This window comes from Lissotriton vulgaris, chromosome 10, assembly GCF_964263255.1.
Source record: "Lissotriton vulgaris chromosome 10, aLisVul1.2, whole genome shotgun sequence".
In the NCBI taxonomy this organism is placed as follows: domain Eukaryota; kingdom Metazoa; phylum Chordata; class Amphibia; order Caudata; family Salamandridae; genus Lissotriton; species Lissotriton vulgaris.
The window spans coordinates 133,126,858-133,146,604 of NC_141698.1; the positions used below are offsets into that span (position 1 = coordinate 133,126,858).

Below are 19,747 nucleotides of genomic sequence, written 5' to 3' on the forward strand. Positions count from 1 at the left end.
GCCATAAGACAGAGAGGATGGGCCGCACCAAAAGTTAAATATTACTGTTGGGTATCCATGCTGCAAAAAGTGGACTTTGTCATCGCTGGCTTTTGTGGCACACAACCCAGAACAGATAGCCTGCCAGGCAAATATGAATCAACTTTGGGTGAAGATGCACAGAGGTGTTTTTTAGGTTTTAGAACCTAGTAATTTAAAAAGAGGTTAGGTTCAAAATAATAGAGGATCAGGCTGCACACACAATCCGGACTAAATTGAAGGGCACATTGGACATGGCCAGGTACAGCTTTATATTCCACTGTTACATTCCCTACATTTTCCCTCACTGTTTCATAACAAATACAGTCTGGTTTGGGAGAAAGCAGGCATCTGGAATATTAGGGACATCTTCCTTTCAGATAAAATGTGTTCCTTTGTGGACTTACAGCAGATGTACGGGCTGCCAAAAAAAGTATTTGCAAATTATAGAGTTTTAAAAACTTGATAAGGGTAAAACTTTGCTAGAGCAGAATGTGGTTGTCCAATCCTTGAATCCCAGGGTGGGGCTAAAATTAAGGAAATATACAAACTGTTCATAAATCTTAATACAGATGACTTAAATTTGCAGTGAGAGACATTGGGTAGAATATTAAATATTACTCCAGATAAAAAAAAATTCCACAATCTTCGGGCCTAGGGAGGGAGATGTTGATATGTACTGAGATAAAAAACCAATACTATAAGGAGGCAATATAATTTATATTATACCCCTCGGAAGATGTTTAGTTAAAGAACTGATTCCAACTACCCGCGATGCGGAGCCAGAGATGCTGATATAGTCCATATGCTTTTTATCTCTATGAAGCTAACAACATTCACGAGCAAAATTAGAGAGTCTTGAGTATGATCTTAAGCACTAAGATTTGCATCACACCTCAATTCATGCTATTGGGGGTGGACGCATAGTTTATTAAGGACAGGTGTAAACTATATCCTATCTTTGTTGCCATGGCAGTAGAGTTCATTTGTTTTGCAGCGGTGTGGCTGGACCCTGTACCCCCTTTCTAATATCAATGGTTATATACGAACAAGTTACTTACCTTCGGTAACGATATATCTGTAAGAAACATTAGTTAGTGTTAGATTCCTTACCTTAGAATATCCCCAGGCGTCAGTCTGGATCCGGAAACTTTTGCGTAGCAGTACCCCTGCGCGTCGGTAGGCGTCGTCTGCAGGCGTCCCCTGCGGCTCCGCGTCCGTCGTCGGCGTCGTGCGCCGTGATGACGTCGCTGGAGTATATAGACGCCGCCTCCGCGCGCTGACGTCAGTTCTTTGTACACAGCTTTTCCGCGCCAGGAGACGCAGAGCCATGAGAGAACCAACACTGGTGCCATGTAAAAAACTAGGGCCCTGAAAGGGATGTCCTCAACCCTAGGTATCAGTTCGCAGAACGGGGAGGATGGGTGGGTTCGGTAAGGAATCTAACACTAACTAATGTTTCTTACAGATATATCGTTACCGAAGGTAAGTAACTTGTTCATCTGAAAGAAACACGTTAGTGTTAGATTCCTTACCTTAGAATACATACCCCAGCAATACCAACCCCGGTGGTGGGTCTGCGAACCAATACAATACTACACCAGAAAGTCCTGGAGGACAGAACGGCCAAAGAAGCCATCCCTCCGGACTTGACTGTCCAGGCAGTAGTGCCTCGCAAAGGTGTGCAGCGAGGCCCACGTAGCCGCTTGGCAAATGTCCTGCAAGGGGACTCCCCGGCCCAGGGCAGTGGTAGCTGCCGTGGCCCGAGTGGAATGGGCCCTCAGCCCAACAGGAGGCTCCTTCCGAGCCAAAGAGTAGCACGCTTTGATGCAGAGAACGACCCATCGAGAGATGGTCCGTTTACAGACCGCCCGTCCCTTCTTCGCACCCACGTAGCCAACAAACAGTTGGTCATCCACCCGGAACTGGCGTGTGCGATCCATGTAAAATGAAAGCGCACGTTTTGGGTCCAGACGATGGAGCTGCTCTTCATCCTTTGAAGGATGCGGAGGCGGGAAGAAGGAAGGGAGGGTGATGGACTGCCCGATGTGAAAGGCGGAAACAACCTTGGGCAGGAAAGAAGGTCTAGTCCTCAGAACCACCTTGTCAGGATGAATGGACAGGAAAGGAGGTTGGACAGAAAGAGCCTGGAGCTCACTCACCCTCCTGGCAGAGGTGATGGCAACCAGGAAAGCCGTCTTTAAAGTCAGGAGACGGAGAGGGCAAGAATGAAGGGGCTCAAAGGGAGCACACATCAGAAAAGTTAGAACCAGGTTCAAATCCCACTGAGGCATCACAAACGGAACAGGTGGAAACATGTGAGTGATGCCTTTCAAGAATCGAGTTACAATCGGGGATTTGAACAAAGAAGGCTGATCAGGAAGCCTCAAAAAGGCTGAAAGGGCAGAAAGGTAGCCCTTGATAGTGCCCAGAGCAGAGCCCTGCTGGGCAAGAGAAAGAAGAAACAGAAGAACCTCCGAAAGAGGGGCAGAAAGAGGATCCACAGCCTTTGCTGTGCACCATGCCACAAATCTGTTCCACCGACAGGCGTATACCGACTTAGTGGAGGGACGCCTGGCTGCCAGAATAACATCACAGACTTCAGGAGGCAAGTCAAATGGCCTCAACTGCCGCCGCTCAATCTCCAAGCATGGAGGTGGAGACTGGACAGGTTCGGGTGGAGGACCGTCCCCTGCTGCTGCGACAGAAGGTCCTCCTGAAGGGGCAGGCGGATCGGGGGACCGACTGACATGCTGAGCAGCTCGGGATACCAGTATCTTCGAGCCCAGTCCGGAGCCACAAGGATAACTTTGGCCCGGTCGCGCCTGATCTTCTTCAGCACTCTGGGCAGAAGTGGTATAGGCGGAAAGGCGTATAACAGACCGCAACTCCACTCGCGCCGAAAGGCGTCGCCGTGCGAGTGCCGTCTTGGAAACTCCAACGCGCAGAACTGATGACATTGCGCGTTCTCTTCGGTGGCGAATAGATCTAACCAAGGCTCTCCCCATTGCAGAAAGATGCCTTGCGCCACGTCCGAGTTCAGACGCCATTCGTGATCTATCGAGCACCGACGGCTGAGTTCGTCCGCCCTGGCGTTCAGAGAACCTGCCAGGTGTTGAACCGTCAGAGTCACGCCCTGACGTTCCAGCCATTGCCAGAGGCGCAGAGCCTCCTGGCAAAGGGTCCACGACCCCACACCGCCCTGTTTGTTTCAGTACCACATGGCGGTGGTGTTGTCGGTGAACACCTGCACTACACTCCCGTTGACAAAGGGGAGGAATGCCTTCAGTGCCAGACGAATCGCCCGCAGCTCCAACAGGTTGATATGGTGCCGGGACTCCGCCGGAGACCAGATGCCTCTGATCTCTGCCTCTCCCAAGTGGCCACCCCAGCCCTGGAGGGACGCGTCCGTCACGACAACGTGCTCCGGTTGGGGAAGGGAGAGTGACTTGCCCTTGACCCAATCGCGGTCCGTAAGCCACCACTGCAGTTGTCTTGCAGTGCCCTCCGAGATCAAGACGTGGTCGGACAAGTTGCCCTGATGCTGGGCCCACTGAAACTTCAGGTCCCACTGCAGAGCCCGCATCCGCCACCGGGCGTGATGCACCAGAAGGATGCAGGAAGCCATCAGTCCCAGCAGCCGCAGCGTCAACCTGACCGAAACCCGGGATAGCGGCTGAAAGATGGGAATCAAAGCCTGAATATCCCGAACCCGCCGTTCCGGAGGATAAACCCGGAACTGCGCCGAGTCCAGAACCGCTCCGATGAAAAGGAGCTTTTGAGAGGGACACAGGTGTGATTTCGGCACATTGATGGAGAACCCCAGGTCGTGCAAGAGGTCTGCCGTCATCTGAAGGTGGTGGACGACTGTCTGGGGCGAGCCCGCCTTCAACAACCAGTCGTCTAGGTAGGGGAAGACTGAAACCCCCAACCTGCGCAGATGGGCTGCGACCACCGCCATCACCTTTGTGAACACCCGTGGGGCGCTGGTAAGGCCGAAGGGAAGCACGATAAACTGAAAATGCTCCTGGCCTACCGTGAACCGCAGGTAACGCCGGTGGGCCGGCAGGACGGGGATGTGAAAATAGGCGTCCTGCAAGTCCAACGCTACCATCCAGTCTTGTGGGTCTAGAGCCGCCAAGACCTGAGCTAACGTCAACATCTTGAACTTCTCCTTCCGGAGGAAGCCGTTGACGTTCCTTAGATCCAAGATAGGACGTAGGCCCCCCTTGTCCTTCTTAGGCACCAGAAAGTAGTGGGAATAACAACCACGCCCTACTTCTGGCCCAGGAACGCGCTCGATGGCCCCCTTGGCCAAGAGGGCCGTAACTTCCTCCTGCAGAAGTGTCAAGTGGTCCCCCGACACACGGTGGTTCTGCGGTGGCATGGCTGGAGGAGAGGTCTCGAAGGGGAGGGAGTAGCCCCTTCAGACGATTTGCAGCACCCACCTGTCCGAAGTGATCGTGCGCCAGTGAGCGTGGTGATGGCGAACCCTGCCACCCACTGGCGTCACATGGGGCCGAAAGCACGGACTAGGAGGATTTTGGGGTAGATGCTGCGGGGGAAGGTGTGGTCTGACCCCGCCGTTGTCCCCGACCGCCACCACGGCGGTTTCCACGGCCGCCACCGCGTTGAAAGGATTGTTGCGGCGCGTGGCTGGCAGCACGTGTGGGGGCGCCCCTTCCTTGGCCACGAAAGGGACGAAACAAACCCGTTTGCTGGCGCTGGGTCGAGAGACCCAAGGACTTGGCCGTGACCCTGGAGTCCTTGAAGCGTTCCAGCGCGTGGTCCGCCTTGTCACCGAAGAGGTGACAGCCATCGAACGGCATGTCCATCAAGGTATTCTGGACATCTGCCGAAAAATTGGCGGATCTCAGCCAGGCGTGGCGACGAATCGCCACCGTTGTTGACATAGCTCTGCCCAGCGAGTCGGTCGTATCAAGACCACACCGTATCGAATATTTCGCTGCATCTCGGCCCTCAGCCACAGCCTGACCGAGTTTTGCCCGCACCTCCATGGGGCATTCTGGCAGCAGTTCCGCGACCGTATCCCACACAGAGTGGGTGTAGCGGCCCAAGAGGCAAGCGGTGTTGCAAGACCGCAGGCCCAAACTAATGGACGAGAAGACCTTCTTGCCAAATTGGTCATACCTCTTGGATTCCCGGTCGGGCGGGGCCGACGGGAATGCGGACTGGGAGGTCGAGGCCTGGATCACCAGACTCTCAGGAGTGGGGTGGGTAGACAGGAACTTGGGGTCGTCCGGACAAGGACGGTGGCGCCTGGCCACGTTCCGATCAACAGGCGGACCTGAAGCGGGCCTGGACCAAGTGCCCAACAGAACGTCTGACAAGGCTTCATTAAACGGCAGCAGTGGCTCCTGTGGGCATGACTGCGGTTTGAAGACCTCGGTGAGGATGTTAGGCCTCACGGCCGCGACGGGGAGCTCAAGGTGTAAGGCCTTGGCAGCCCTCATCAGCCCCACAGAATATGCAGCTCCCTCCACCGATGCCACGGAAGGAGGAGAGATCAAACCAGGGTTAGGATAGTCGTCCAGACCACTGGCATCCCCCAAGTCCGGGTCATACTGGCACTCGCGTGACAGAGGGTCCTCGGACCCCTCCCAACCTTCACCGAACTCTTCATCTTCTCCGTATTCGGAGTCAACGATGTAGACCGGCTCCTCTGGGTTCAAGGGCCCCATCGGCGCCGGAACCGGCGTCGAGCGACGCCCGTCCGGCTCCGCGTCCGGCGTCGGTGAAGGTAAGGGGACGGCGCCGCCCGGAGCCGGCGTCGGAACCCCGCTGCCGGCCGGAGCCGGCACCGGAGAACCGGCGCCGCGTGGGGACGGCGCCGGGGGTAACCCCGATGGTAACGGAGCCGGAGGGGCCGGAAGGCCAGCCGGCGTCGAACCCGAAGGCCCTTGCAGCGCCGGGGTCGGAGCCGTCGGCGGCGCCGGGGCCGGAGCCGTCGGCGGCGCCGAGGCAGGGACACCCGAACCGCCAGGGCCCCCAGACGGTAGCACTGGGCCCGAAGGCACCGTAGGCCCCGTCGGAGAACCGAGCGCCCTCATGGCCATGAGGAACGCCTCGATCTCCTCAGGCGTCGCGCCGTGCCCAGGGACCGGAGGGTATGAGGCAGGCCGCGCCGGCGACTCTCGCGGAGCCGCGGGGTTGGGGTCACCCGAGCCCCCGGCCGCATCGCGCGAGCGTCGGGGGGAGTCGGGGGTACGATGACGACGCCCCGACTTCTTGTGCTTCCTACCTGATGAGCCTGACGAGTGGTGTCGACTTCCGGAACGCTAGGCGCGGCTCCGCGACCGCTCCCTCGAACGCTCTCTCAACCTCCGGCCGGACCGGGACCGCTCCCGACGTGGGGCCGACACCCGGAGCTCCAGTAGCTTGCGGGACCGCTCCCGCCTAGCCTTGTTGGTGAGGGCCCGGCAGTCGACGCAGGAGTCCACGTCGTGGCCGGGGCCCAGACACCGGAGACAGAGGCGGTGATGGTCTGTGACCGACATCGTGCGCTCACAGTCATCACAGTGCTTGAACCCAGGCATCCTATCAGGCACAAAGAGAGAAATAACTATCGAAAAACTTGGTCAAAAGACCGGAGTACTGCTCTTCAGATCTGCGTCCACTGGCGCGGAAAAAAGAAGAACTGACGTCAGCGCGCGGAGGCGGCGTCTATATACTCCAGCGACGTCATCACGGCGCACGACGCCGACGACGGACGCGGAGCCGCAGGGGACGCCTGCAGACGACGCCTACCGACGCGCAGGGGTACTGCTACGCAAAAGTTTCCGGATCCAGACTGACGCCTGGGGATATTCTAAGGTAAGGAATCTAACACTAACGTGTTTCTTTCAGATGGAAACGTTTAAGCTAAGGACTCCTGGCTGTTCCCAGCCAGTGAAAGTTTACTCTGCCCAGAACTCGCACTTCTTTCCAGAGCCGGATGACGCATGGGACAAGATAGAGCAGCGGGCCCTAAACCTGGATCCTAGACACAAATTATAAACACGGCTAGTGATGTGAATATAACTTCTTCACAGTCAACAAATAGTCTGACTAAATCTGAACATACAATCACATGGAGATGTATTATTAGCTTAATTCAGCTCAAAATGCGAAAAATGTAGTAAACCCAACACTACAGTGTTACAACAAATGCTACTGCAGTTTATTTACAAATTCATAAAATTTCAGCAAAAAGAGAAAAGAAAGGAAAAAAAGTTGGTGCTCAAGTAAAGGAAGGTGTAAGTATAGATTTTAAAGAGATTCAGTGCAACAAAGAAATTATTTGTACATTGCACATGTAAAGCCTACCCATTCACAATCTATATACACTATTGTACAAGGGGACAGGGAGGGGCAGGTGTAGGCTTTAAAGAAACAATGGGGGGATCGTCGACGTTTCGACCCTGGCGCAATAAGGGAAAGTCACGACCTCTGCTGCGGGTCTTCTTCAGGACGGTTGTGGGGACGGGGGGCGGGGAAGCACCTGTAATAGTAAGTATAAATATTTTACAATTTTTAATGTGGGGTTCCAATCTAAAAGAAGTTAAAAAGAAGTGTTGGGTACATTACCAAATAAAAGGTGTCGCAATTCCAGATCAGTTGGGCGATGCACCTATTGGAGGTAAAGACAGACCGGGAGACTGTTAGCCCATCTCCAAAGGCACAGTCTATCCAAGTTTGTCAAGAAAGAGAGGTGTTCAGCAAGAATTAAGACTCACCTCTGGCTGAGAAATTCTGCTCAGAGTAAGGGTTCAGTCGAGAAACAGTTGGTACACAATGGGCAGTCGAATTCAATCGTGCTGCATAAGGGAAAGAGGAACCAATCAGTCCCATGGTACAATTTAGCGCCCAGCAAGTAGGTCCCATACATGAGAAAACACTCACCCTAGTCCAGTAGCACGATGGACATTGTACCGGTGGTCGGGGGCGAGAGGGAACTAAGTTAAGTTCAAGAGAACCTGTGTAGGAAAAAACCAGGTATAAAACCCATGTTGTAAATTCCTACCAATACACAGGCACAATGCTAAACAGTCAAAAATAACCATACAATCAATAATGAGGAAAGGGGCATCAGCATTAATAATGTTAAAAGTGGCCACAATGAGTTAACTCATTGTGGCCACTTTTAACATTAGACTCTGACCAGGATTGTTGTAGCAATAGAGGTCATCCTGTACTGGCGGCAATTATTAACGGTGGACTCTGACCTGGGTATTTGTTATAATACAGGTCATTTTATATCATATACTTAATGCTGATGCCCCTTTCCTCATTATTGATTGTATGGTTATTTTTGACTGTTTAGCATTGTGCCTGTGTATTGGTAGGAATTTACAACATGGGTTTTATACCTGGTTTTTTCCTACACAGGTTCTCTTGAACTTAACTTAGTTCCCTCTCGCCCCCGACCACCGGTACAATGTCCATCGTGCTACTGGACTAGGGTGAGTGTTTTCTCATGTATGGGACCTACTTGCTGGGCGCTAAATTGTACCATGGGACTGATTGGTTCCTCTTTCCCTTACGCAGCACAATTGAATTCGACTGCCCATTGTGTACCAACTGTTTCTCGACTGAACCCTTACTCTGAGCAGAATTTCTCAGCCAGAGGTGAGTCTTAATTCTTGCTGAACACCTCTCTTTCTTGACAAACTTGGATAGACTGTGCCTTTGGAGATGGGCTAACAGTCTCCCGGTCTGTCTTTACCTCCAATAGGTGCATCGCCCAACTGATCTGGAATTGCGACACCTTTTCTATTTTATTTGGTAATGTACCCAACACTTCTTTTTAACTTCTTTTAGATTGGAACCCCACATTAAAAATTGTAAAATATTTATACTTACTATTACAGGTGCTTCCCCGCCCCCCGTCCCCACAACCGTCCTGAAGAAGACCCGCAGCAGAGGTCGTGACTTTCCCTTATTGCGCCAGGGTCGAAACGTCGACGATCCCCCCATTGTTTCTTTAAAGCCTACACCTGCCCCCCCCCTGTCCCCTTGTACAATAGTGTATATAGATTGTGAATGGGTAGGCTTTACATGTGCAATGTACAAATAATTTCTTTGTTGCACTGAATCTCTTTAAAATCTATACTTACACCTTCCTTTACTTGAGCACCAACTTTTTTTCCTTTCTTTTCTCTTTTTGCTGAAATTTTATGAATTTGTAAATAAACTGCAGTAGCATTTGTTGTAACACTGTTGTGTTGGGTTTCCTACATTTTTCGCATTTTGAGCTGAATTAAGCTAATAATACATCTCCATGTGATTGTATGTTCAGATTTAGTCTGACTATTTGTTGACTGTGAAGAAGTAATATTCACATCACTAGCCGTGTTTATAATTTGTGTCTAGGACCACTTTCTTTATATATATACAGTTACCCAGGTCCTATTGATTTCTTGGGTTTACCCCATTGTTTTCAATGATCTAAACCTGGATCCAGCAGAGCCTCCCCCACTCGTCACTGTGACAAGAACCCTGGATGTAACCTCCAAGCCAGACAACGGTTCCCCTCGAAGCTGGGATACGTTAGGGCTCCCTCCTCTGCTCAATCGCATATGGAATGGGATTCCATATGAGGGAGCCAGAGGCGAGCGGTGTCCTGGAAGACTGAGTTGCCTGCCTTGTCCAAGGCTTCCAGTTGCACTCTTCTAGGCACTGCTTCGAAGGTCCCATCTGACGATTACTCCTCAGATTGTGGACGCCATTATCAAATAACTGACTCACTGACATTGGCTCCCATCATTTACACCTAACTAAAGTGGGTTTTCAAAACCAGTTATACTACTATTGATTTGTTACGTGTTGCCTGTTTATACCTTAGAAGTAGATTACGTTTGTTTCTATAACTAACATGATGCTGGGCGCACTTCCCACCTCACCCAGCTCCCAATTGGCACACATTGGGTTATGAGCATTACTTGGGCAAGCTACCATAAACATAGTTCACAGAGACTCCTGCCAATAATGCGGGCCCAACTGGACCACCTTACAGTACAGACGCCTCGGTCACAACCCACCCCTCCTGACTGGTCTCTTTTCGCTACCACAGTGGCTAATGCCCAATGTAGTTACTAGGGTGTTACTGTGGATGTTTAGTTGTTACGCTATGACCCTGGGGTTGGGAGTTAAATAGTTCACATTGACATGTCTGGTCATGTCCCATTTATATCATATTGTTTTTTCGTGCTAGCGGAGAGGCTCTGGGATAACTGTGCTCCATCTGCACCTGTATCCTCACCCCACCTAACTCAGCGATCATGCGTCCCCGCTTCCCTTTATCTCCATGGCTAAACTAATGTTCACCTCTTAGAATGTAAGGCGGATGTCCTCAGCTAGGAAGTAATACAACTTCCATACCTGTATTAAGTGGCAAACTAAGCGCATTGCCTTCATATAAGAAACCCTCCTGGTGAAGGGCGAAGGCCCCAAACCATAAAGGCGCTGGAAGAATCAGCGCTACTGCACAAATCACTATAGCTATGTCAAGGGCGTATTGATTTGGATCAGAACTATGGTCCCCTTCACCAGCGTCAAAACAGTCATCTACCTTGAGGGACGCTATAGTTTGGTAGAGGGGGATTAGAAGGCATGTCATCTTTTCAGAAAGCATATATAGTCTCCATTCTTAGCACACCTCTCCACTCAACGTTTTCAATGATGTCACCTCCCCTGGGTGGCAAATTTAACAAAGTATTGGATCCCCTCATGGTTAGGTCATATCGCGATTTGCCTAACACACACGTTTCGCCACACTGAATACAACCGGCAGCTCACCGGGCATTGGTGGGCAACTGGAGAACCCTCCACCTCAACATGCGGGACTACATTGTCTACTGAAATTTATGTCTGCTTTGACCGTTCTCTCTGTTCCAATTCCATCCAACTACTGGTATACAATACCGAATATCTTGGCAAAACCGTCCAAGATCACAACCCTGTGCTAAAGCAACTCGTGTGGGTCAGCTACATTTCACCGATTACTACTTGGTGACTCCAATCTTCAGTTCTGGAGCACCATGACTCTAGAAAGCAAATTCAAGACAACATTAGCAATTACTTGATAATTGTGGCAGCACCTCTTCCCATCTTACTGAATGGGATTCATTTAAAACAGAGCTGAGAGGTTATAGTACATGTACATTGAAAGAGGCCCACAAATCAGTGTTAGCAGTTCTGGAAAAGACAGAACATCTCTCGTGGACATGAAAAGGGCATCAAGGTCTAATGCCCCTTCAAGGGATACGCTACTTACCATTAGACAATGACATGCATGATTGCTTGAGTCACTGAGGTGCATAGATTACAAAACTCATAGATCTAATACACATTCGGAAGGGGAAACACCTGGGAGGTAGCTGACTTAGCTGATAAAACAGGATGCGGCTAGCATTTCAATCACTGCATTCCGCCTTTCAGCAGACAACATGCTACACTCACAATCAGCCACCCATTCTACCTTTTGCTCCCATTACCACACATTATATAGGCATGACCCTTCTCCTGGAGGAGCTCACATTACTGAATTCCTGGAGAATATGGCCCATGTACAGATCCCAGTTGAATGTGCAGAGTCTATGATCAGGGAGAAAGAGATCAGAGGTGCCACCCAAGACTTCACAACTTGTAAATCCCCAGAACTTGATGGTATTCCAAAAGAATTTCCCGATCCCGAAATTGGCTGAAGTATATAATTGGGCCCTGTGTGAGGGCTCTCTGCCTGCCTCATGGGTGAAGTCCTTATAGTTTCCCTGCCCAAGCCAGGTCGTGATCACCTGGAAGTCTCCTTCAACAGACCTGTAGCCATTCTCAACAATGATTATTGATTGTAAGCAAAATATTAGCTACGAGAACACAATTGGCAATCCCTGATCTGGATAATCCAAATGAAATGGCTTTATTCCTGGTAGAGCAACCACCCTAAACATCAATCTCCTGCTGGAGGAAACACAGCACAGTTGGCGATATTCAGCGTGCCTCGTGTTGGACCTGGAAAAAATATTCGACAAGCTCGATTGAACTATGTGTTTGAGGTACTACAGAGGTTGGGTATGGGTCATTAGATTATTAGCCTGATCCAACTACTTTACACACATCCCTCAATCAGGGTAAAAACAGGACAATTAATATGCGAATCCATTCCTCTGAAACGAGGCACCTGACATGGGTGCCCCCTATAACCTCTAATAGTTGCATAGGCGGTGAAACATTCTAGCCCTACGGGTCCTATGGAAATCATGCGTGACGTGGCGACATATGCGCCGGCGAGCCCCATGAGGTGCCTCTATTACAGGGGGCTCGGCATCTGGACTCCCGGAGTTACCACAGTACACCGCGACAAGCTGCTTAAGCGACCTCTTTAAAGATGGACCACTGATTCCATTTGACACACTAACTGAACAATATGAACTGCCCCGGGCCAATTCTTGACACATCAGCCTATCCTGGCTATCCTGGCTACACTGAATACTATAACAAACAATACTGACTGTGAGCCCTCATGCCTCATACTTTTTTCACCATCAACCGTGGTAGTAAACTGATCTCGTGGCTCGTTGGAGCAATTCATAACCGTACCATGGTTCCTTTATCAAAATTCCAATACAAATGGGGGATGGACCTTTGCCACTGCCTCAGTCAGAAAAGAATGGGACAAAGCCCATTCTCGCCCGCACAAAGTCTCACAGAATATTAGGTTCCAATACATTTAGTTCAACATACTCTATAGGGTAGTGGTCCTTAACTTTTTGACTGCTGTGGGGCCCCCCCAGGAGGACCCCCACTGAATGATTATTAGAATCCGGGGACTACCACAGAGTCATTACTGGAATCTGGGGATCCCGCCTATGCAACTTTGATCATTTAAACCACAAAACAATATTGAAAATATAAAGAAATAGGCATTCATCAAGCACATACATAGATGATGAGATATTTAATCTCATCATCCATACTATGTTCTGTTTGATGCACATGCACTGCTCCCACAAATCAATTGGAAGATACCAAATGAAAATTTAGTCTCCAATTTCAAATTACTTCAAATTTACAGAACACGTTAAATTACCAATTTTACATTTTGCTGCTTTATTTATTTACACGTTATTAATCTAGTAATATTTTTTTTATTTTCAAAGCAGTTGCAGACCCCCTGAGAAGGCTTCCCACACCCTCAGGGGACCCCGGACTGCAGGTCAAGAAACGATGCTGTCGGACATTAGTGACACCTGCACTTCTCCTAAAAATGTATATTGCAGCAATGCTGTTCCCGCTCCTAATGTGTTCTGGACTTGCATAGTTAGATCGCTTACTAGAGCGATGTATCTACCATACTCACCTCAGTGACATGTCAACAAGGTCTCTCTAAAGTTGAGAGCTGCCTCTTTAGCTTACTCAGGCAACCACAATCCGGCAAGGTAATCAGTAGATTTAGAGACCTCACTCTTTTATTAGCCAGACAATCACCAGGAAATGCAAATCCTCTTCCTCGTTTCATGTTCCTCACTGGTGCGCAGTTCTACTCCAGTGGGTGCAGAAAAAGGCTGGGGCCCTGCGCTGGGAGGAGGCCAGGGGACTCAAGAAGCTCCCATCGCAGTACAATGGAACAAACTGACTATTGCCTTCCCAGTAGATATTAAGAATGATGTTAGACCCTCCCACCCCTGAGCAGCTGGGATGGTATATATATATAGCTATTCCTGGTCCTCTTCTATCTTATACCCATTATGACATTAAGGACTTCACACGTTACGCTTACCAGTCCCCTCCTCTCACAGGTATCCATAATGATTCACACATTTTATATGGAGCCCTTGTAGTGTATTGTAGTCCGGGGATGAAGGATCCGGATCCAGACAAAACCACCAGAACTCCTGCATACTTTCCTGCGGTTTCCCCTCCATTAAACTAATTACCAGTCTTGTCACATTGAGTTCTCATTTTTGTTCTTCTCTTTATCGGTCACTTTGTTTATTCGCCTGCTTGGATCCCTCAATGTTGGGCATCATGGTAACAATGTTGCTGGCTTAAACTGATGATTACATTACACAACCGATTTACTCTTAAAAAACATTGTAGATGGAGACATATCCTGATTGTAATAGTCTTGTATTATATCCGTATGGCTAAAAACAGCATCATGTATGTTACGCATATTGTCAACCAAAAACTTGCAATAAAATGATTTTAAAAACAAACAAAAAAAATAATCAGAAAAATCTAGCCCTACTAAAGTTCTGAAATGATTCCAGCAGTACTTTCAGAAGTAAAAGCTACTGATTTAGTTGGAGTTTACCTGGTCAAGTACTGCGAATCCTCCACGGTGTAGAAACCACTAGCCGATCCTCCCTCAACGTATGAAATCTCGTTGTCAAACACCTGCAGATGGAGAGAGAGTTCATCTGGGGTCACTAAGAGTTCATGAGGTTCAAAAACACCAGACAAAGTATCCAGACTTCTAAAAATGCCAACATCGGAACCCTTCCTCAGCTACTGGATGAAGTAATAAGAATCAAATGATGTAAGCTGCGATGTGGGTACCTTGTCAAAAATCTGAGTTTTTCTAGAATATTAAGTAAACAAGGACATGGCATGTACAATATTAAACAATTGGGATAGCCGATGATCAGTACACGGATGTTTGAAAGTGATCAACTAATCACCAACTAAACTAAATGCTGAAGGCGGCCATGCCAAGTTTGCCCTGATAGCTCAGCATCCATTAAAGTGATTCTACTATGCTCGATCTCCGTTTGAATGGTGGACAAAGTGCCCTGTTGCAGTCCCAAAGCAGGGTAAAGGTATACCGTTGTTACTAGAAGAGTTTTCATTTGTGGCTGATACTAGGAAATGAAAATGAAATCCACCTTTCCTCCTTCTAATAGCAGCCTTATGATAAGTATGAAGCATCACCTAAAATACTCATTCTGGCCTACATGTCTCGTCTGTGATGCTGACATGGGTAGCGGCAGTGAGACAAAAAAGGGAAGACGGGGGAAACTGGTAGTAAAAAGGTCAAAACGCAAACAGGTGGTTCCTAGCACATACTTTTTTTTACGAGGGCTGGAAGCTGCTAAGTGCCGTTGCACCACTCGCTCCCTTTTTTGTAAATGCAGTTTTCTCCTTTTTTACTTTTATTTACTGTTCTAACATATTTTTTTCCCCATGTTAGAATAGTGAATTAAAATGGCTGCTGTGAAGTACCATGCACATATAGATAGGTGTGTGTATGCACATCAGTGGCCATCTTGGAATGAGTTTTCATTAGTGAAAACCATTGCAAAATTGGAGACCAGGTCTCTCTAACGAGTAGCTCGTGAGCTACTGGCAGCTCTCCAGCTACCTGCAAGTAGCACTCCTGTGTGCAGCCTAGCATACTGATATATATGTTTTTGCCTGGCTAAATTAATATATGAATACCAAAAATTGATTGATAAGTGTGTGTTTGCGATGAAAATGTATGCATTTTCAGAAATGATCAGTTGAATTTTGGAGAAAAACTGGCTGAATTTCCAAAACATATTTAAAGCGGTTAGTTGATTGATAATTCGTGTGACCTTGGTAGACTTATTACTCATATATTCACCTTGGTGGCAGGGACATTGCAGCTATTTCCTTTATGCATTGCCCATATATAGACATCCTCAACTGATAAAGCTTTTCTACATTACTGCTGGCAACCCAAACTGATGCATGGAGGTGATCAATGGAGACAATGTAGCCTGAGGTGGTCACTATTGTAATCTTGTCTGATGTGTTTAATAGTGTATGTTTGTATGTATGTACGTATGTATATATATATATATTCACACATACACACACAATATATAGGGATCAACTTTAGTACTGGTCAGAGCAGTGACAACAATTAGTCCTATTTCTATGTCAATGGTGGCCGTCCTAGTTTTTTGTACTGATAATCTGGTCACCCCCAACATAAGTAACACTTATTACAGAGATGGTTGGATACTTCGGTTGTTGATCCTAATTGTAAATGTGTTTGGATGCATGCATTTGCACTCAAAGAGAAAAAAGCATTGGCAAAATCAAGAGCTCAAACTTAGCAAACACATTTTGCTTTGCCATAGCTTGTTTATTTAGTATGCCAGGCAAATAATGGAAGACATTTTTGAGCAAAAATTGAGTCTTTGAAGGCCTTTTGTATAAGGAAGGAATCCTGAATTAGAAGAGGCAAAGAATCATACCAGGCTGAACTCCTCGCTCTCCTCTCCCATCTCCTCGCGAATCGTTCGACCCTGGGCGCCCAAGAAGTTGCGCAGGTTCACAGCGTGTATGGCAGCACAAGCTTTTTTGTCCAAGGAAGCCTCCTGGCCAATCCAATAGTAGATCTCCCACTGCAAAGCCTCATTGTTGTCCAAGTAGGTCTATGGTGACACATGCAAGAGGAGGAGAGTAAGCACAAAGAAAGTCATGGAATCATGTGTAGCCAACAAATGCGCATAGTATCATCTTCAAGGCGAGCAGTTACAGAGGTGAGAACTTGAGTATCATGTTCTACAAGAACTACAACTACTGTAATTCATGAATTTCTGTGCCCACAGGGAGCTCAAAGCAGGCTCCATAAATCTCACTTGTTGGGGATCAAGATTCCAAACCAAACATACCAAAGTGATATCCATCAATCCATCGTTAACAAATAACCACTTTGTCCTCTCATTCTTTACAGAATGTACTCACTTCTAAAATCTACCCATTTTACAAGAAAACCCAGACTTCCTGATACTAGAGTATTTAACTTTCCTCGTATACTATCTATTTTGGAAAATGGTATTCACAGTCAAATGTATTTCTTTTCACAGATAAAAAAATGCTCTGGTTTACTAAAATAGATGGTGCTAATCCGATTGAACTTAGAAGGATGCTCTGACTCTACATAATTGTACCTGTGATCACATCGCTAAGAGCAGGTCCTTGCCTTAATCCACTGTACTACCAGACAGTTCTTCTATTCAGTCACAGAAAACATAAGAGAGAACAGACATCCATAGACACACAACCACACCAGCACTCTGCTAATTCCCCCAAGCAACATTAAGCAAGAAGAACAGAATAGTGATAATCAGTGTCCTATTAAAAGGTGTTCTGTATGGTAAGATGAAAAAAATAATGCTCCTTAAATAATTCCAATCCATAAATCGTTCTCAAGAGAGGTAGAAAAAACACAAATGTGATTATTGTTATATATATATATATATATAAATATTTTTTTTTAAGACTTTCTATTTATGAATTTCAAGAAATCTTGATCCTGATTTTCATATTGAATATATTGTGAGACCGTCATGTGAGCAAGGCTCAGGAGAGCCGAAACGTTATGAGGGCGACAAGCAAATACAACACATTTAGAAGAACCGAATTTGTGGTCCGTGCTTTGTTTCCAGATCGTGTCTGCCAGCAAAATTGCAGCGCGTAAGAAACCAAGGTTATGGTATTGGTATATATATATATATATATATATATATATATATATATATATATACACACACACAGCCCGCCCCAGCGTTGCCCGGGGCAGAAGGGGGCTGGGGGCAGCATTTCAGGCTTGCGTGCACTCCCGCCCCGGCCCCCGCCCGCCACGACATTGTCTGTGTCCCGGACAATGTCGTGGCGGGCTGGGGCGGGAGTGCACACAAGCCTGAAATGCTGCCCCCAGACCCTTACCGCAGTTGTTCCCGGCCAACCTCCAGCACCGGCTCCCTCCCGTCCTGTGTCCCAGAGCCTTACCTGAGCCACCGCTCATCCCCGAGCTCCTCACTTCACCGCCGCTCCTCACCGCCATCACGTACGTTGCGGCCAGCGCTACGTCGTGGCCGGCAGCGTCGCGGCCGGCGCTACTTTCAGGGCACTACTTTTTTTTTAAAGTTATATTTTTAAATGTACGTTTTTTTTAAATTTTCTGTAGCCTATGTCCATCTGCACACCCTGAGGATTACAACAATGTATTGGGTGTGTGGATTGGCGCTGTGGTTCCCGAGTTTACCTTGCCAAAAGGTTTGTGTTCTCTCTTTATAATAGTAGTATAGATATATATACATATATATATATATTTTTTTTAAGTCCTTCTATTTATGATTTTCCAGAAATGTTGATCCTGATTTTCATATTGAATATATTGTAAGACCCTAGGTTGAGACTGGGCTCAATTAATATTGATGGGGCTGAAGATCAAGTTCGAGAAGTTATCCCTACAAACGGTTCCTGTTATTCTTTAAAACATCCTTATTTTAGGGAGGAGTACTCAGCAGAATTTAATTTGAAAAGATATCTAGTTATTCCTACTAACAACGTATTGGATCAATTTAGCCCTGAAGAAGCGACTGTTGTCGCAAAATAATGTTGGCTTATTTGTTTGTAGCAAATAGTTTTTTATGAAGTCAAGAATATAATGATTAAGATGCATGGATATTCATTGATAAAATGAACTTTCTATGAAAAAATAACAAGAATCACAATTATGCAGTCTCCACCTCTTTGAGAACACTTGATTGGCTGATTTACTAACAATGTTAAAACTGTACTTGGCAGGTAACCAGCAGATCAGAGAGGATCACTTCTGGGCAATAGCCCTGCTTTCTATTTAATGTAGTTGCTCTCACCTTAGTAAACCCAGGAATCAGTGTGCTCTTCTCTGTTGACCTTTGGAGGTGGCAAAACATATTGATAAAATGACAGCACAATGATTTTACCTACTCAATAACTATCAAAGAGTCTGAGATGAGCCAGGACTGTAGAGGTATGCCTGTCTAGTTTAGTGGTTTCTCTGGTTTGTTGTGCTTAGCACACAAAAAAATCTGTTTTCAAATCCAACCTCCACAATGTCAGTCTTGGGTGAATCAATTGATTCTCCTAAAAAAGTTAGCCTACCAAACAGAACTATCTGGTACCAGCTCTAAATTTTTGATGATGCCAGCTCGAATCAGGATAGCAGTCTCCATCGCCAAACGGTACAGGGCACAGTTTTAGGAATTAAGAGCATATGAATAAAATCGTTGGTCCAAATGATAGGAATATCAGAGTTTTCAGTGAACATATTGAACAAGATAGAGTTTACTGGGGGACACATCTTCATTGTCATATACAAATTATGTTTTAGGAAATGTAAAGGGCGGATTACTCTGGATGAGTGAGACGTGGAAGGGTGAGAGACAAATCTGATATGCTTAGAGCCTTCATGTATATTTATGGATATCCTGAAATCTATTAGAGCAGCATCAGTCAGACAGACACAATTCAACCAGAAGTTATCCTTAGTGCTCTGGCAGAAGAAAATGCTGCAGGACTTGCAACAGTCAGGTAGTGTCAGTGAAATACACAGAGGGATGCTAAGGATAACTTAGTTCTACTACTATCCACTGGCACTCTGTTGCTGCAAACCTTGCATAAAAGGTGTACTTTTGGAGTTTGTCTCAGACTTTGGTGGGTCTTCCTGGTCACATATAATAGAGGTGGTAGTCTACCTCACTGTCCACTCACCCAGTTCTTTATTTATACAACTGGGTTGCAAAGAGCACTCTATGGGGAGCCTTGTCTTTAGCCAAAGTAGGTTCCATACCATTCTAGAGGCAGGACAAACTGCCCACATTCCTTTCTCCGGCCACAGTTCAATTCAACCCCACTTTGTGGCTATGCCACATAAAACAAATTCCCTTGTTTAATACTAAATCCCCCAATTCAGAAAACTAGTTTCAAA

The 19,747-nt window shown here is 47.2% G+C and overlaps 1 protein-coding gene across 2 annotated transcripts in view; it reads right to left on the reverse strand.

Annotated features, from left to right (window-relative positions):
* The window catches only part of FLII (FLII actin remodeling protein), a 241,054-nt gene that overhangs the window by 88,367 nt on the left and 132,940 nt on the right, over window positions 1-19,747 (reverse strand). For both annotated transcript variants that reach the window (XM_086940706.1, XM_086940705.1), the window contains exons 14-15: window positions 16,242-16,421; window positions 14,333-14,415 (exon numbers count right to left, since the gene is read on the reverse strand). In XM_086940706.1, coding sequence (XP_086796832.1) covers window positions 14,333-14,415; window positions 16,242-16,421 — 263 coding nt within the window. The remainder of the gene's footprint in view (window positions 1-14,332; window positions 14,416-16,241; window positions 16,422-19,747) is intronic.